Raw genomic sequence first — 18,521 nt, forward strand, 5'->3', positions numbered from 1 at the left:
TTTTAAACTTAATGTGGTCAAAGATGGTTGGCATCTCTAGTCAAAGAGAAATGTTTTCTCAATAGTGAATGCAAGGGAGAACAGGTTAGGCTATGGAAGCCTTTCTTACATATTCACTAGTGAAATGTATTCAGTAGTGAAAATTCTTTGCATAGTATTTTCTGTGAATAGGTTTTGATCTGACTGCATAGCTTCTTTCTCTGCAAATGTATTTTTTGAGTCTTCTTTCTAGTTATGACTAAATGCATTGCACACTTTTCTTTCCCAGCCAGTTAATATGAATCGGTTTTTACTCTGCTTATAAAGATTTTAGATTTTTTTAATATTTCTTGTAATAAATTAAAAAAAACCCCCACATTTCTTTAGCATTCCCTTGCCAATACACTCATTCTCTAGATTCGTATGAGGAAATATGCTAATCCTTTAGATTTTTGTGAGGAAGTCCCTGCTGTATCTAGCAGTAGGTGGCTGTGTCAATGCTTATGTGAAAGTCATCCAGCTCTAATTTCTATTGCCAGTAGGATGAAAATAGAAGCTACTGAAGTAATTTTAATTCATAATTGGAAATAAGCTGGGCAGAACTACAGAGCAGTTACACACCGAACCAGAAGGGTTCAGTGGACAGCTATGGTAGACAGCAGGATTACAACTACAAATATGAGCAGATGATACTGGCAGGAGAATGTAGTTGTAAGTCCTAAAACCTGTTGGAATGCAGAGACAGGGTAATATCTGAAACACCACTTTTCATGGATTGTGTTATTAGGAAAGCCGTTTGAAGCAGGTAGGTGATGATATAATGACCTTTCTGCTAAAATTTGCAATTCAACGAAATCTTACATGTTGCTGTAATGGGTGATGAAGGGCTTGACTTTTTTGCCAGGAAATAATTTCTGGTGAAAGAGGCCCAAGAATTGATGTTTGTACAGAAGCTAAGTTCAGTCTCAGTATTTGTAGTGCATACATTTTTTAGCACTGCCAGTGCCATCTTAGTCTGAAGGAGGCCTGCTGCACTTCAGTGGGGAGCTGCTCTAGCATGCACAATAGCACAGAATCTGCAGGCTTGATGTGAGCTCAGTGCTCAGGACTCTCTATAGTCATAAGATGATAACCATGATTATTAACTGCCCGATTAGAGCAGGAATGGCAGTTGTAAATTGTCAAGAGACTGGAATGTGTGTGTGAAGATAAAATATAGTAGCAAAGGTGGGAGATACAAATTTAGCAAAATTAAATGTTTCAGCAAGTGACAGCATTGGTAGATGTGGTTAAAGACAAAACCTTTCTTTATGGGACGAGCTAAAAAGCTGATGACTTTCTTCCTGTGACTTTGCAACATGCTGGGGAGCTTATAGGGCAGACTTGCCTGACTGCTAAGAGACAGTCAACGCAGCACTTTTGCTTGGAGGATGACTGCAGCACAATAGCAGCACATTGCAAAGAGAAGTAGCGAGTACCCTGATGGAGAAAGAGGACTGCAGGAAGGGACTTGCTCCTTTAGACCTTCTGCACTGCTAGGGACAAAGAGCATGTATGTATATGTGTGTACACATAAGACTCAATTCGTATTATTTTTCACAGTCACAAACCAAAATCTTGTTTTCTGCCTATAGCAGGCCTGAATGTGAAACAAAGTAGAGGACAGGAAATAATCAACCAGTCAGCAACTTAGCAACATCCAGGTCTGAAACACATGATCAAGTCCAGTGTAATAGGTCTGTAAAGGATTATAAAACCTTACACCTACACAGCAGGTTAGGAAGTATTATACTTCTGTAAATATAACATATTACATATAAACTGACAAGAATCTGCTTTCAAGAGCTGCTGTCTCATAGAATGAGCCCCACTTTATGATCACTGAACAACATAAATGACTTTCCAGTCCACAGAAAAAAAGTCTAAGGAGTGATGGCACTCTGGTTTTGGGTGCGAGAAAGGACATTGGACACTGTTACACCTATTTTAAGTGGTGAATTTCAGATGATTATGACTAAGTCGACTGGCTCTCTTCCTTGGTAAATCACTAGAAGCTGAGGTTCCTTTAAACTTGTTTGTAGCTGATTGATATTCATCTTTGATCCCTTCCATTTTAACATGACATACAGAAATGGAGAAAAGCAATACTTGCATGCTGAGAGCAGCTGGATAAAAGTGGTTGCTAGAGTGAGAATAACTAACCAGTATGTATCAGTTTACACGAGTAATACATTTAGGAACTGCAATTAATTTAGAAGTCTGTTTTCCAAGCACTTGGGAGGCTACCTCAAAAGAAAGCTCTAGCGATGTGTGGCAAAGACATTTCTATGGTCTAGAGGAAAAATCTATTTCTTCTGATGCTACTATCAGATCAAGTACCTAGTCAGTCTTTTAAAATACTTACATAAGAGGTAATAAACAGAGGTTTACAAATGGATTTCTTTACTCTTACTGTAAAGCTTGTTCATACTTTAGCTAGTAAGGCATCAGTCCAAAAAATTTAAGAACTGGTAGTATATAAAGACAATTTATTTGATTTGTTCCCAAAGGATATTTTGGGAAGATAAGAAGAAGTCACTTCAACGTGAGACACGTTAAGATATATAAGCTAATTTACATACAAAAAAGTGAACTTGCAAGTATATTTAAAAGATTATCAATAAAACATCTAGAAATATGAATGAAAAAATCTTCAGTTATGGTAGTTAAAATAAATAAGACTAGAATTAGTAAGCATTTTATCATTTTTCTACATTATTGCACAGTTACAGCAGATATATTTGAACTCATCTTGGTTTGTGAAATATTTGATGTTTGTTTCTGTTGAAAGTAGTTTACCGGATTTGAGTAACATAATTCTTTTACAGTATCTTAATGCCAATACTCTTAAGGAAGAGAGCATACCATATCTTCAGAGAATCTTATGGAAAAGTAATCATAATACTAATCTGAAATACAGAATGAACACATTTAGTGGAAATACTATGAAATATATGAACTTAAAAAGTAAATTAATGATGCTACTGAATGATGCTAGTGAAATGCCGCTAAATGAATATGAACCTAACAAGTAAATTAATGATGCTAGTGAATTCTCTTTCTTAGTGGATGACTTTTTAAATTCATCACTCATTTCCATTTTTGGAACTGGGGGATTAAAAGTCTTCCCTACCAATATCTTCCACCATTTGAGCTATTCTGTGATGATCAGTACTCAGCCCACTATGTTAGTAATTTGTGAACTAGCAAGAAGTGGCTGTTGATGGGCAAGTGTTTCATTTTAGTTCAGACATAACACTTCTCCCATCTCCCAAATGTGTGCAATATAGTGTCAAATGCATCAAAGTAATGCCTAGAAGTGACTGATAAACCTAGGCTCTCCAAGGCAAGAACAGCAAAGGGAAGATCACAACAGCTTTTCCAGGAAAAATTATGGCGTGGAGTCAGTCACATTTTCCCAAGGAGTAACAGGAAACCTGTTTCCTTTCCCAAGCAGGGAAAAAGAACTATACCAACTCATCAGCAAGCACAGGTATCTGAACAGACCTAGGGAGCTATGTTGCCCCAAAATCCAAAGAAATCCTCTGAGAAGTTTCTTTCTATAACCAGTCTTTTATAAAGTGTCTCTCTCCCTTTCCAGTGTTGTTGAATCATTCATGTTGCCGACGACAGCCCTTGTGGAAGACTCTGCCCCACTGTCAGATCAGACACCGAGTTGTAAATTATGTTTTCCTTCTGCACATAAGTAGTATAAGGTTCCACTTCCATTGTGTCATCCTAGCAAAACACAACCAAATATTGTAAATAGTTTGGCAATACTCTGCAAGCCTTTTGTCTGGACTGAAGAATGTAACTGAGAAATAGTGCTCCCATATTTATTCCTCTTGGACTCAAGAAAAAAAAAACCCTATTGCTTTTCCTACCAAAGAACATTTATTGCTGTTTCTGTCAAAGATTTGGAGGGTAAAGCTGAGGCGTTGATTCACTTGCCTCCTTTTCCTCCCCTTCTACCCCACTTTGGTCTGGAAAAAATAATGTGTTAGGGTGTAATTCTCTAGAAAAAGCAAATAATATCCTAGAGTCTTGACAATGATTGATTCCTCCATCAGTCTACAATTTCAGTCTATAGACATGCTGATGAAAGTTGTGTGATGCGACAGCAAGAACATTGGGACTTAACCCATTATTTTACATTAATGCAACTGCAACTGTCAGCAACAACTGAGAGGTAAGGCAGCAGAACAGGAGGAATAACAACTAGAATTGACTAAGTCTTTTCAGAAATCAGAACTGAAACACCTTTTTAAGTTGATGACAGAATGTGAGCTTAGTGTGTACAGTAGATGCACAGATATTCACAATATAGACTTAATACATCTTGCCTGCATAGAAATGCTGTTATTTATATTTGGTAGTAGGGAACAGAGACTTCTCTTTCTCTTCATCAGGGACTGTAGTAATAGGACAAGGGGTAATGGGTTCAAACTTAAACAGGGGAGATTGAGGTTAGATATAAGGAAGAAATTCTTTACTGTGGGAGTGGTGAGGCACCAGCACGCATTGCACAGAGAAGCTGTGGCTGCCCCATCCCTGGCAGTGTTCAAGGCCAGGTTGGGCGGACAGGGCTTTGAGTAACCCGGTCCAGTGGAAGGTGACCCTGCCCATGGCAGGGGAGTTGGAACTAGATGATCTTTAAGGTCCCTTCCAACTGAAACCATTCTAGGATTCTAAGATTCTATGAACAGAGACACAGAGCTGATGATCAAATTGCACAGGAAGTCTGTTAGACCATAGAGAATTCAAGAATACCTCCCAGCTTGCAGCTCAGCGCTCTTTCCATTGTTTATAAAATGTTTTGTCTTGAAAATGGTTTGTTCTTTGATTGTGGAAAGACCATACAAGGTAGAGAGTGGCCCTCAAAACTTGCACATTATCATTCTGGAAACCAAGAGGGATATTTTTTATTTTTTTTTTTTCCTTTGTCTGTTAATTTTGCTGTTTCATCCTCTTTTTTACTAATAGCTTTCTTAATATTCTACAACCCATGATACTGCCTCATTTCCTGAGTACAGTAGTTGTGGTCAGTGTATCTGACATGACCAGGGAGATCCCAGTGGTGGGATTCACTCCTTGCTAAGATAAAGGATGGTGGTTGCTGAGGAACATGCCTCTAATGTTTGCTCAAAGTCAAAATTATGGTGATGATAAGCTTTGCTTTATCCTGAGATACAGCTAAAAGCAAACATCTAAGATACAGTAGCACCTGCTGAATGCAAAGTAACAATCTAATGGTTTCCTTTTACTGACCATGTTTTCAGGGCTACCAGAAGATCCGTGATTCCTCGATGGTCTAATTTGCCTTGTTCTCCTTACCTGTAGGGTTTGCCTGTTTTGGGCAGTTTCAGAAGGTTTGGTTTTGTGGCACGGTCTGTGAAAAAGAAAACAAGTATTCAATGAATTTCCTTCCTAAATCCTAGGTTGGATTGGATCACAGACTGGTTTCTCTGATCACAAGCTTGTGAAACATTTCATTTTCTTGTCATCAAGAGTAAAACAAAAAAGTCTTCTCATGTCTCTCTCTCCTTGACTTTTGATCCTGATATTATGGCACCCTGACTTTCTTTAGAGATCTTTTTCTCATGTTTGTGTGTTCGTGAGAGCTTAAGCACGAAGTAGAAGCAGAAGATTTAAAATCAAAGTCTTCTGGAAGGATGTACAATTTGTGGTTAGTGGAGTTGGATTGAACTAATTCTTCACCTTCAGGGAGAAGGTTTGGGAGAAAAAACAGTTTTGGAATAGGGGAAGGAGGGAGCATAGCTGAGGTTTTCAGTACAGGTGCTAATTCAGCCTTTCTCTGAAAAATTATTTCTGTAGTTTTTCCTCGGAACTGCTCTTTTCTCCATAGCAAATCCTAAAGGGGCTGGAGTCCAGCTTCACCCAGGGAGCTTTTTCACAAACACAGGTACAATCTACTGCCCCTTACTGTTGATATGGCAGGGTAGCACTGGTCAGCCCTCTGGCACTTGGTAGAAATTGTTAGGCGGTAGAACTAAACCCTTGATCTAAACAAGAAAGACACTGACAGGCTATCACAGTATCTGAAGAACAGCTGTTCTCTCCCAGTTTCCTATTAGAATGAAGTCCCCTTTAGTCTAGCAGGCAATGCAATGAAGATCCTCTGCCAACTTCTACCTATTTATATTTTACTCAGGTGCATTATTCAGTGAAGATGTGCGCAGTGCACATTGTTTGCAGTATAGAAATATTTGATGTAGTTAATTCAGTTATTTGTAGCAGCACAGACTAATAGAATTGTAAGATTTCAAGACACAAACAGTACTTTAAGATTTCTTCTAGCACTAGAAAATCTTTCCTTAGCTCCCTATCATACATACCTGCTGCCATGGAGCTTGAAATAGTAAATGACAGCCATGAAGGTGAAAACGCTCAGGAAACAAAGAATGATGGAGGCATGCAGGATAAAGCTGTTCTCTAAACACAAAAAAGTTAGTTATATCTTCTCACTGCTCAGTTTCTTTATTATTTCAGTAGAAGATTAAAACTGCATTAGCACATACACACATTTTCAGCATGCTTGTAAGATAAATATAATCCCCTTCAGCAGAAGGGAAAGTCAGTAATGAAACTTGTCTCAGAAACACAAATGGAGTTTCTGTCAAAACCAAAACCAGATCCCACAAATCCCCCAGTGCACACTTAGGATGTTTTTTCACTAAGCCACACCTGAGCTCCTCTCAAGGACTCAGCATATCTCAGTGCTGCAACTCATGTGTAGTTCTCAAAAGCAGAAAAAAAAGCAAAAGTAAGAAAGAAATGTCATACAGTGTCAGACATTCCCAACTTGGAATGAAGTGATTTATTTGTTTCAGCTGGCCACACAAGAGTTGGTTCTCTTTCTCTCTATTACCATGATCTGAGCAAGAGACTTTACATTTGCATCTAAAAAATTTTGCTGACATTCAGCTTCCATGCGACTATGTGAATACTACCACACCTATGTATATCTCTCTTAGGGAAGAAACCATTAGGATGTAGTGTCTAAAACACAAAAAAGTTTGTGATGCTTCTGGGCAAAGGCAGTTAGGGATGGTGCTCTTGTCTATATAAGACTTCACTGAAGGTTTCTATAGTTTTATAGATTTTCCTTCCTAGAAGGAACAAGAGTGTGCACAGGAGGCTAAACAGGGTTTTGAATGCTGAATGCACAAAGGGAAGCTTACCTGAGGGACGGCAGACTATTGAGTTGCTCTGGTTCCCAGCTGGGTGGGACACAAAGCAGGTTGTATTAGTCACGTTGCTGCTATATGCTGTGAACTTGCTGACAACAGTCACTGTCCCGTTGTCATGGCCTTCTTCCCTGGGGGTGAAGCTGCTCTCCAGGACCCAGGAGATCCGAGCAGCCGGCTTCCCTGCCACTGCCTCGCACACGGGATTCCCATGGTCATCGCAGTACAGGGTCAGCCTGGGGGGGACTGCAAAGCGTCAGGAAGGGGAGATGCATGGAGTTAATTTGTTGCAGCTGGAATAGGATGTTCTTGTTCTCTACCCAAAATGAACACGGGGAAAAGAGGAGGATGTTGGAGGTACTATATCATTACAGCAACATGGGCCAAAAACACAAGAGACAAAGATCGTGCCTCTTTTTTCCTTTTGGACAGCTCTCGCCCGTTCAGATGGGTTACCACAGTCATGCACCATCAGAGGAGGTGTCCCTGGACATTGTGGTAGGGAATTATGCCAGCTACAGGGCTGAATTAGACTTTTGTCCTAAGCAGCCATTGTACCCATGGTTTAAAATGTATCGGAATGTCAGCAGAAGAGGAAATGGGTCTGTTTGTACCATCTGGATAAGAACATCCCATGTTTGATAGAGTTGCTCAGCACTTGGAATTGTTACTCTCATATGCTTTAGTTCTCTTAAGTTAGTGTATTAAGGATTGATTGTATAGGGTAACTGAAAGTATATGCAGAATGCTCTTTTAGTGTATTGGAAATTGCTTCATACCTATCATTTCTAACTAGTTAGTGGAAAAATGAGAAGCAGAAGGGAGAAGAGTTTTGGGAAATAAGGAGAAATAAGAAATGGCGACACAGAGTTACAATCAGTGAAATGCATGACAGTTTATCCCAGCAAGAAAACACCTCTTCTTACAGCACACTTCCCCTAGTGCTTGGAGAGAGGAGCTTTGTACATCCAGGCCCATACCTGGTCCTCCGGACATCTGTAAAATGAGGAAGGAGCCCCTTACCCAGCACGGTCAGGTGGTACGTCGTGTGGAAATTCCCTTCTGTTGATACTACTTCACAGATGTAATTTCCCTCATGGGCTATTTCCACTTGTCGTATTTCAAGGGCAGGATCCTGATCTGGTCTGAACTTCCAGTTCATGCTGTCACTGCAGTTGGTTCTGTCTGTCTTGTTCTGATCAGTCCTGTATCCCAAGGTGCAGGGGCCTCCAACCCTGGGGCTGATTTTCCATGTTACCATAGTTCTATTTGATTTGGGAGGGCAGGTGAGCACAGAGCTATTACCTACTGTCACTGACACTCTCTTGTTCCCTGAAGGAGAGAAAGAAGGAGAAGGACGTGTGAGAAGGTGCACAGCGATGTCACTCATAGCCCTGGAGTTCTGGTCTGTGCTTCACAGGGAAATGTCTGCACTGTTACATGCCAGCATGAGGCCCTGTCCGTGCTCATCTGCAAATTGTCCGTCATCTGATATCACAGCTATGGATTATGGAGCCAGTGGCCTATCACAACCTACCCTCTCAATACTATCAACAAATTTCCCACTGAGGCTCATGTTAGGGAATAAGACAGATAGTGGAAACACTCTATTTTATTATTTTTTCTTTCTATGACACTGACTCTTTTAACTTTTAAAAGATAAGCCTTGCTTGGAGTCAGGCGCAATACCTCCTGTCTTTATCTTTTCGTGACCCATGAACTATACTTGAAGGCAGATGTCTGTATGGAAAAGTCCTTTTGTCCTTTTGTCCTTTTTGAACCTAGTCCTTTTGTCCTTTTTGGAAGTTATCACATTGGCCATTGAGAGAGCCAGACAACTATTATGGCTCCTCTGTGTGCTCTGTTTGTTCAAGACAAGTTACACCCACAGGATTGCCTTTAATTTATTGATTTGTTTTGCTTTTTGCTTATGGGTCCCTGAATTTCTTTTTAGCTAAGAAACTAATCTGCCTGGGTTTTATTTTTCCATGAGAAACTTTCAGAACTGATTCTCCTTTGCACATATTGGACGTGAGTCATGCTTGTTCTTTTTACATTGACCAGATTTGGGACCCCTCATCTGCCTGTGTCTTCATCTGACACATCCAAAGGGTCAAGTTTGTAACTCCAAGATTCATGTCACTATTTCCTTGACCATTGAACCCTCTAAACATGATGCCATCTTAGGGACAGTTGGTTCTTTTGCTTGGTTTCAACTAGTTGCATTCAGACCTTTTCCTAAATAAAGTATTCTGTAATGAGTTTTGTTTGCTGGAAAGGTACTTGTGGGCAAGCACTCAAGAGTTGAAACAAAGGTTACCTATAACTGTTCTTCCAGATGAATTGCTTATATGTGCATTAGTGTTGCCTACACTTACACAGGCAGCCCACTCTTCATTGTGAAGAACTTTTGAGACTGAGAGAAAACAAGTCTCAGGCACAGGTTGTAAACCAGTGTGGAGATTAGGTGAGGGAATGGAACTTTTATGTCCTTTGGGTCCTGCTGAAATTAAAAACAAACAACCCAAAAAATCCACAATGTATGTATATACATAAATAATGACCTGAAGAAGACCTGTCACAGATAAATAACCTGTCTTTTTCAAATTCTCCTAGGTGCAACAATAAATGAATTAATGAGAATAATACCCATAGCTGCAGTCCAAGGCCAGTCTTTATTTACCACCTCACTCACTTCCTCTTTTAACGGGTGACCATTAAACTTTGGGACTGTAAGCTAGTGATCTCTGAGTGCTCTGTGTCTCTGGCGAAACCCTGAGTTGCTTTTTCCTTGGGCTCAGCAATGGTTTTAGTGGCATTCTGAGAGCTGTATGTGAGGAGAAAATCAGAGTACTGCTTTCAAACTATGCATTCATTAATCTGGAAAGACAACAAAATTTAACCAACCTAGTTTGTACTGACAAATGAGTTTTTTTACAAATTATTCAAAAAATGTTAAGCCCTTCACCAAACCTTTCAAGTAGATATATGAAAGCAGCAATTAAAAGCTCAGTGGGAATATGCAAAGAATTAGAAGACCTAAGTTTTGTGTGATTAATCAAACCTTTGTTAAAGTCTTCCTCAGAGGTACCAGGCCTGACTTTGTTGTGTTTCTCTATCTCCCACCCAGAGCTGGAATTCTATTATTTGTACTGGCTGGCATAATGTGAAGCCCAGTTCCTGAACATTCACAATGCTCTAAGAAGTGGTCTTAAGGAGCATCAACTTCAAATTATTCGTCAGATCATAACTAGTAGCCTCTTGGAGAAAACCACAGTTGGTTTTAGCTTAATAATATTGTCTGAAATCTCAGTATCTTCTGGAATCTAGGTGAATGAACCATTCCAGCTCAACAATTTTTCCTTCCTTCTGATTAAGCATCTTCTTGGGAAATTACTTCTGACTTGCAAAATGAACACAGATCGCTGCATTTTAACTACTTACAGATTCCTTCAAAGGTTTTTGCCTTTTTGTTTTGAGGATTAAGTATCCTTTGGGTGAAGACATTTCCAAACCTATACCTTGCTCATGGAGGCTGAGATGTAGCTGCAATATTGCCCCACACTACACCATAATATGTTCTGTAATATATTAGTTACTCCAACTGTATAACATGTATATCAGAGTGTAATTCTGAGAAGGTTGTTTGGGGTTTTTTTTGCTGGTAGAAAAGGAAAATTAGGTGGGGATAGTATTTCACTGAAGCCATCCACTTCCCATTTTTATTAAATAAAGGAAATAATACTTAGCTTCCTGCTGCTCAACAGTGTCAGGATTTATTGATTAATGTTTCCAAGCACAGCTGAAGAAGAAAAGTGCCACCTATTCACACCATTTTCTGATACACGAATTACCCACCAGCCCCACAAATGCTGTTTCCTTAATTCAATTGCCAACAGTGTTCTGTGATGCAGTATTACACTGGAAGTGTTTTTAAATGGCAAGTTTTTTCTGCTTAATAGCATTTCAAGATAATCTGAGGTATGCACTTTAAACTCAGATGATTTTACAAGGAGAGGAACTGAAAGAAGCCTTTTGTCTCATGATGGTTTCTGGATGTGAGTTCTATGATTGTCTCTGAAAATTGGAGAACAAAGTGTTTCCTCTCCCAATTTAACACTGCCAAGAGCCTCAGAGCACTGAATCATGTCACCAGTATGGCTGACCTCATCTGAAAATGACTAAGCAGACCTAAGCGTTCAAACAGCCTGTGTGCTGGGGCTGGAGTTTTTGGATAACGTTTGCAAATGTTGCTCATGAATGACAATGTTGTGCATATTTAACTGTGTGTACTTGCATTTACATATTAAAGCAGTATCATTTTACTTGTCTTTCAACTCTGCATCTCCTAAGAAGCAATGTACAAGTTCCCCAACATAACAGCTTGTGTGCTTCAAGACTGTAAAGAAAGAGGGAGCAAAGGCAGTGCTTCCTGCTATGCCTTTCTGTCATATTCTCCCCTGAATGAATCAGGTACCATTCATTTTAAATGATAAGCCACATCAATTAGCTTAAAATCTGCTGAATTATATTTAAATGCAATATTAAGTTTACAATAAAGTTGTAGAGGGATTCTGGATTCCTCTGTATCATGTTCTTTTCCCCAGACCATCTCTGCACCACTGTTTTCTGGATGGTGCTTCATGCTGTAAAATGGCTAAGAGTTGCTAAAGTTTCCTCTGTGATAGCTGGTTGGTTTATGACCAATACATTAGGGCATACACGCCATACACATCAGCATTTATCTATTCCAACAGAAGCTCGGAAACAAGCCAGTACATTGCACTGATGCTTCTCTCAGGGTGAAATCCCATGTTGTAGCTGAGCTGAACTGACAGCTAGCTGTAGCTGAAAAAGGGGATAACCAGTGCAGCAAACGCCTCACTCTCTGTGGGCTTGAAGAGAACAAGAAATTTGAAGAGGTGTGAGCTGTCAAGCTCATGTCAGTGCAGTGATAATCACAGGACGATAATCAAATGTCAGTACTGTTAACTATTTCATTGTACATGAGACAGATGAAATGAAGGATTATATATCTACGCATTTATTGTAAATAACTCCTCATTTCCAGTCTTATTCTTCACAAATGGGTGGACTCTGGAAAATTGCAACCATTTTTTGTGTTAGCCAGAAGGAGCAAAGCTCAGGAGCCCAGGATTATGTGCTGTTTGTCACACTGATGTAGAAAATAGGTGAGTCAGGTTGCAGGAGTTCTATACAGATCCAGGCTGAGCCATCCTATTTTGGTTGTGGATGCAAATCCATTGTGAGCAGGTTCCACCCTGGAGACTCATCTGACAGGTGGGTAGGGTAGGAAGCCTTTAGACTGAGGTTTCCAATTTGACTCCAGTCCCCCTGAAGTTCATCTAATTACAATATCAGTAATATTATGCCACCCCTCATTGTTTCTCCTTGACTGCTGAAGAAGATTTTAAGCCATATTTGAGGATGTTCTCAAGCTCTATTGAGTGCACATTCCAATGCACTTTCAGATTCCACTTTTATGTTTGAAAATGGATGTATCCTCTCTCAGAAAAAAACAAACTCAGTTGAGGAGTTAATACTTTTGTTTCAAAAATGTGCTGGTTACTGTTGTCATGCTAAAATCACTGTAATTGAAAAGGCTGTGAGAAAGACTTTGCCTTTTTTTTTTTTTTTTAACTTGGCTTATGCAGTGTGTTCAACAGCTCTTGTGGGTAACTATTTGCATGAGTTCCTTTGCAGTGTCACTTATTCAGTAATTTTTTCTATTTCTCAGAGTCTTTCTCACAGTAAAAGAGAAAGAAAGATTTTAAAAACAGGAAAATCTAATTGTGAAGCCACTAAAATTTTCAGGGGAATCACTGCAAAATCTGAGACAGCGATGCAGCTTAAAGGGCTTTTGATTGCTTTCAAGTAGGAAAGATTTTCAGTCTCTATTATTCTTTGTAGCAGGTTTTAACCCACAGTAGAACTTTCTGTTGCCCCCCAAATGACTCAAGTTCCATGACAACCCCTGCAGAAATTTTCACACTGTAGAGAGACTGCTTTACTTTCTCAGACATAATCCTATTGTGTCTTTATTTCTTACAGTAAAAGTCTACCACAGTTTTCTGGTGCATCTACCTCCTCCCTCTGCAGATTGTGGCATATTAAACTTAGAGGTATAATGAACTGAAACAATTTTCATACCACAAGCAAATGACTAACTGTATCTTGGAATGAATATATTATATGAGTCATGGCAAGTCATTATCAAAAAGGCAGTACCGGATGCTTGGAAGAGGTCAGATACAACAAGCTGAGCTCTGCATCTATTTTGCCCTTCCACAGAGTGCCTGTTACACTTAGCAAGGCTTGCCTGGAATGAAGTGAAAGATAAAGATAGAAGTGCTTTGTACTAGGGTAGGGACTGCTAACGTGCTACTAGTTTTATTTACGGTCACTTTGTGGCTCTGAAAATGTAGCCACAACAGCACAGGACAGAGAAAATAAACCCTGCATGTCAGGTGAGTAGTAAATAGAGTACTCTAATTTTCATGGTAGAAATACATGAACTAGCTGGCCTGAACTCTTATGACTATTTCTTGAAGCTGTGATCGCAACTTTTTCAGCGTGGACATATCTTAAAGAGACTTAGTTTCCCACTCACACTCTTATCCATAATCATCATTATTCCTAGAAAATATCTCCTATTCCCATTCAATGCACTGATGTAAGGGTCCTTTCTGAGGTTTTATTTCTACCCTCACATAGATGGGCTATGTCTCAAAGTAAATATGACTTCATAGAAAAAGGGATGGGTACAATTCTTTAATGAAGGAATTAGCTGGTGTTTAAATGATGTATTAGAGTCATCCAGCTTGCAGAACAAACACTGTTGGCCAAATCCTCAACTGATAATAAATCATCACTGAATTTAACAAGCTGTCACATATTATATCAGTCTGGCTGTAAACTTTAAACTTGGTATAGCAACTTCTGTGTGCAAAATAAGTAGATCTTTGTCCTGGAATGGGTGAAGGGAAAAGAGATTTACACTGGGTGTCAAAGTGTCTTGGGTAGTATTTCTTTCAGAGTAGCATTATGACACCATGTGTAATGAAGTGCAAAGGCCCCCCATTTCTCATAAAGAAACAAATGCAGAATGTTTAATATCGTTTTATGTTTGTTCTGCATGCGGAACTTGGCCTTTTACTCTCTTCCTCAAGAGAAGAAGAATAAAATAAGTTGTACTGTTTGTGCTTAAGTGGTGTTTTCCTGCTATTGTAAACAAAAATAGATCATTGACTGTAAAAGGTAGGTCGTATGCCCTCTTTTTCATACTTTGCAGAGAGCAGATAAGGGACACTGTGAAAATATGCTTATGATCTCACTTCAATTTGGTTAAAATCTCAGTTATACTTTGTTTAGTGTTTAGCTTTAGCACAGTACTATTCTTCCTAGCATTTTCTTACTCAATACGAAGATAAGGCAGCGTAAGAAGATTCTCTACACTTTTTTCTTATGAATGATTGTATACAAAACATATCAACTTTGAGTTTTAAGTAGCATGTACTTCTAAAGTGCATTACAAATTAAAGAAGATCTGCTTTGTGGTCATAAAGTATGTGGACAACTTGCAAGACTGAACTTCCTTGTTTCCGTGGTTACGAAACTAGACACATTCAGACATTGTGTTTGGACCACAGCATAATAAAGTATTAATGTCACAAGGACATGCTTTGAAGATTGTACTAGGGCAATTTAGATCTCTCCTGAGAAAAGTTTTTGCTTAATTTAACAGTACAGAATTCTGTTTTAAGCATTTGGGGAAGAAAACCAGGCTGTTTGCATTCAGATGTTTTTAGGATAAAAGAAGTGAGAATAATTCCAGCACATAGACCCAAAGGAGCAGCAAAGAAATAGTGAAATTGAGACAAATACAAGTGTACCAGAATAGGTTTTTAGGCTATGATTTTTTGTATCCAGAGCAAGATTCCAGTAAACTAGGATAGGTGGCAAGAGAGACAGGAGCACTGAAACACAGTAGAAGAGAGAAAATAAAAGGCAATGAAACACTAGTACACTAGTGAAAGAGAATTTACAACTTATATAAAGGAAAGAAACGAAATGAAAGCAGTAACATTCAAGAAAGTTATGTATCTATGTAAACTTGAACGCTAGCAAGGTAGCTTTGTAACTCCACTTCTATTCACCTCATACACTCTAATTTGCTCACTGATGCAATGCCACTGATTTCAGTTTTTTACTATTGATAAAAACCACGAAGAATCACATGTCATTACTGACAATGGATTTCTTGCAGCTTCCTCTGAAGCACTTGGTCATATCTATTGTGACAGGATACAAATGCAGATGCAAGACTTACACAGTCTGACATTACAAATGTTAATCCAATAAAAAAGAGATTTGTTGCATGAGCCTCTCATGGAAGATCTTGCCCTCCCTTACCGTTTACTTTGGAGTATGCACACAACCGCCTGAGGTGTCCTAGTTAGTTAAACGAGAGAAGTCTTCAGAGTGTTATGAACAATATTTTGAGTGTTTTCCACTGCTGCTTCTATGAGGCTTGTCGCAGAAGGACTGTTAGAATAGATCATGCAGCAGCAGCTTCAGTAGCATATTATGCAGCTCTACTTGGGGACAGATCTAGATATGACAATCAGAAAGTGACCTCAGCCTTGCTTCTGAGCTGCCCCTTCTGCAGTTGTGAAAACTAACCAAACCACACAAAACGACATGCTAAGGAAATGTTAAGGAAAATGGTAATGCAGATAAAGTCTGGCTACACACAACAATTTTTGCATGACCTTATTTCATTCAGAGTAGCTCGCTCTAGTCTTCACTGTAGTTTCTTCTGAGCTTCATACAATCAAACTCCTTGGTAGACTACACACGTTGGATCAGCTTGGCACCTTTAGCCTGTGATCTCTGAAGAAAAAAGCTTGACACTACATCTTGCTCAGAACAGCCACCTTAATATTGAAGGAAACTTGTTTAAGAGTAGTGCTAGCTAAAAACTTCCCATCAAATGTGGGCTGCTTTTTATCTGGGGGGGAGGTTCAAGCATGAAAGTGGATTTTAACTGAACATCTTTGCCTGGTTATTTAAAGGGGAATATCCTAAATTCACCAAGACACCAAGGAGTTAAAATCCAATTACATTTTAGGTGAAAAAGAAAAAAAAAAAACAAACCCCAACCCCCCCCCAAAATGTTTGGAATTGGATTCTTTTTAATATTTCCAGAAAAGTCAATTTAAAAAATAATTTTTGCCAGTAAGATTCCCCTTTGCCTCCTCCATTTTCTTCAGTATTTGGTGAAATGTCCATCCTCCTTTACTTTTTGAGCAGTTGTATTAAAAAATATGGACTGTCTCTGATTCTACCAGAATCTGTCTGTATGACTCTGAACGGGTTCCTCAGTGTTCTTCTGATATAGTTACTTACCTACAGAATTGGGACAGGTTTTTTACCTCCAGTGTACTTGTCGTGAGTTTATTGATGGAACTTTTAATAATGTTTGTAAAGCATTAAATTTTTTTTCTCCAACGGATAGCACTGAGGTAACCATTTTGGATCCCTCATTTGGTCAGCCTAATACATTATGTGTGGGTGTTCCCTCACTGCCAACAATGACTGCATCAGTTTTTCTCTAAAATATATCCAAGGAGCCATTTTTACTTTCTGGCAAAGTGGAATGGAATAACTCCATTCTAAATGCCCACGCAGTTTAGTTCTACCCGTCCATGATAAGAATGCTATTATTCAGACATGTCCCTAGTTTAATTTGGATCTCACAGACCTATCTGCCTTCACCCTCTATCCAGAGACAGTTTAGCTTTCTGGAACTGCTGCTCAAGTCCCTAGTTCTATTACCAAGTCCCCAGACTGCTGTGTAGTGTCTGAAAGAACATGAACTCTAGAAATGCAAATGAACAGTATGTGGGAGACATTAACTGCTGTAGCTAAACTGTATTAAAACTAAGTCAACTACACTAAAACATGGGGATAGAAAGGCTTAGGAATGCCGCTGTCTTTGGCACAGAAGTCCTTCCCGTTCTTAATACTGACCATGCCCATTAGCCTTAGAACAAAATTCCAGAAACTGCTCCCTAGTGTCACTCCATCAGTGATCTTCCACCACTCCTCAGAAAGATGCAAGAGATCCCTGCCTTGTTTCAGAGTATCCTGCAGTCTCTCTTCAGCGCAAACCACATGGCCAAAAGCTTCAAGTTCACAAACGCTTTCCTGGGCATATTTTTAATATGTCAAATGGATCAGTTTCTCAGATCATGTGGATTTAGAGGCTGTCTGTGACAAAAGGTACATGCCCAGCTAAAGTTCACTAAATAACTGCTTACATGGAAGTCACAGATATAATGCCTGGCCCTCTTGTGACCACTAAGAAAAGAAGAGCAGGAGCGGGTATTGGGGAAGCATTGTTATAGTTGTGCTCCATAATTTTTAGCAATTAAATTCACAGCATTAAGAATAGCTTTTATGGAAGAAAGTATTTGTGCATATTTCCCTTTGTTTCATCCTGATGGCTGATTGGTCCCAGTTAGACTCACCTGCTGTTCTTGTGACCGTGGTGATGGTGAGCAGCACAAAAACACACACAGTCTTCCCAATATTCATGTCGGCTCCTGCTTTCATGGCCCACCTCCAGCCTAGGTGTGGTCATGGGGAGCGTTTCTTGCCTGCCAGTGCATCCTCAGCAGCCAATGTTGGTGTTTTCTCTCCCCCTTTCCCACTCCTCTCCTCTAGCTGTGCGTGCTCCTGATCGACTGGCTCCTCAAAGCTGGAGAGGTTCCTCCTTCTGACTTCTCAGAGCACTAGGCTTCCTGTGCAGAGAGCCTAGGCATACACTGAGGAAACAGATTGAATAAGTCTGCTTTCCGTTCATTGGCTCTCCTCAGGAGGCTGATGAGTGAAGATAAACCCTGCAGCAGAGCTCAGAGGGGGTAAAAGCACAGGAGGTTATTCAAGGCTGAGTTTAATATCAAAAAGGAAATCTTAGTCTTGGGGAGATAGAGAGAAACTTATTCTTCATAGTTGTGACTACTACGACTACTACTATTACTTCTTTGTCACTTCTTTGTCACTGCCTCCAATAAAATTCCTCCTCCTGTCTCCCTCAAAAAAATAAGCAGTCTCAAGTCTTCTCTATAAGTGACATTTTTAATGATTTCTCCCTTCAGTAGCTACTTAGCTAATGGCAGCATAGTTCTCATCTTGAACAACAAGGCTTTCCAGACCCCAGGGGAAGAAACTGACTTTTGAGGAGAAAGAAAAGCCTCTTTTACATACTTT

The 18,521-nt window shown here is 39.5% G+C and overlaps 1 protein-coding gene across 2 annotated transcripts; it reads right to left on the reverse strand.

Moving 5' to 3' along the window:
- Positions 1 to 3,140: 3,140 nt before the first annotated feature.
- Positions 3,141 to 18,045, reverse strand: CD200R1 (CD200 receptor 1). Of its 2 annotated transcripts, none has more exons than XM_030477198.1 (6): positions 17,780 to 18,045; positions 8,250 to 8,558; positions 7,221 to 7,472; positions 6,375 to 6,471; positions 5,353 to 5,407; positions 3,141 to 3,756 (listed from the first exon to the last, which is right to left on the reverse strand). In XM_030477198.1, exons 1-6 carry the CDS (start codon positions 17,862 to 17,864, stop codon positions 3,634 to 3,636), a joined length of 921 nt encoding a protein of 306 aa, XP_030333058.1. In that variant the 5' UTR covers positions 17,865 to 18,045; the 3' UTR covers positions 3,141 to 3,633. The 2 variants fall into 2 exon arrangements, with proteins under 2 accessions (XP_030333058.1, XP_030333057.1); XM_030477197.1 differs by having other exon boundaries at positions 5,287 to 5,407.
- Positions 18,046 to 18,521: the final 476 nt, after the last annotated feature.

This window comes from Strigops habroptila, chromosome 2, assembly GCF_004027225.2.
Source record: "Strigops habroptila isolate Jane chromosome 2, bStrHab1.2.pri, whole genome shotgun sequence".
Lineage (NCBI taxonomy): Eukaryota > Metazoa > Chordata > Aves > Psittaciformes > Psittacidae > Strigops > Strigops habroptila.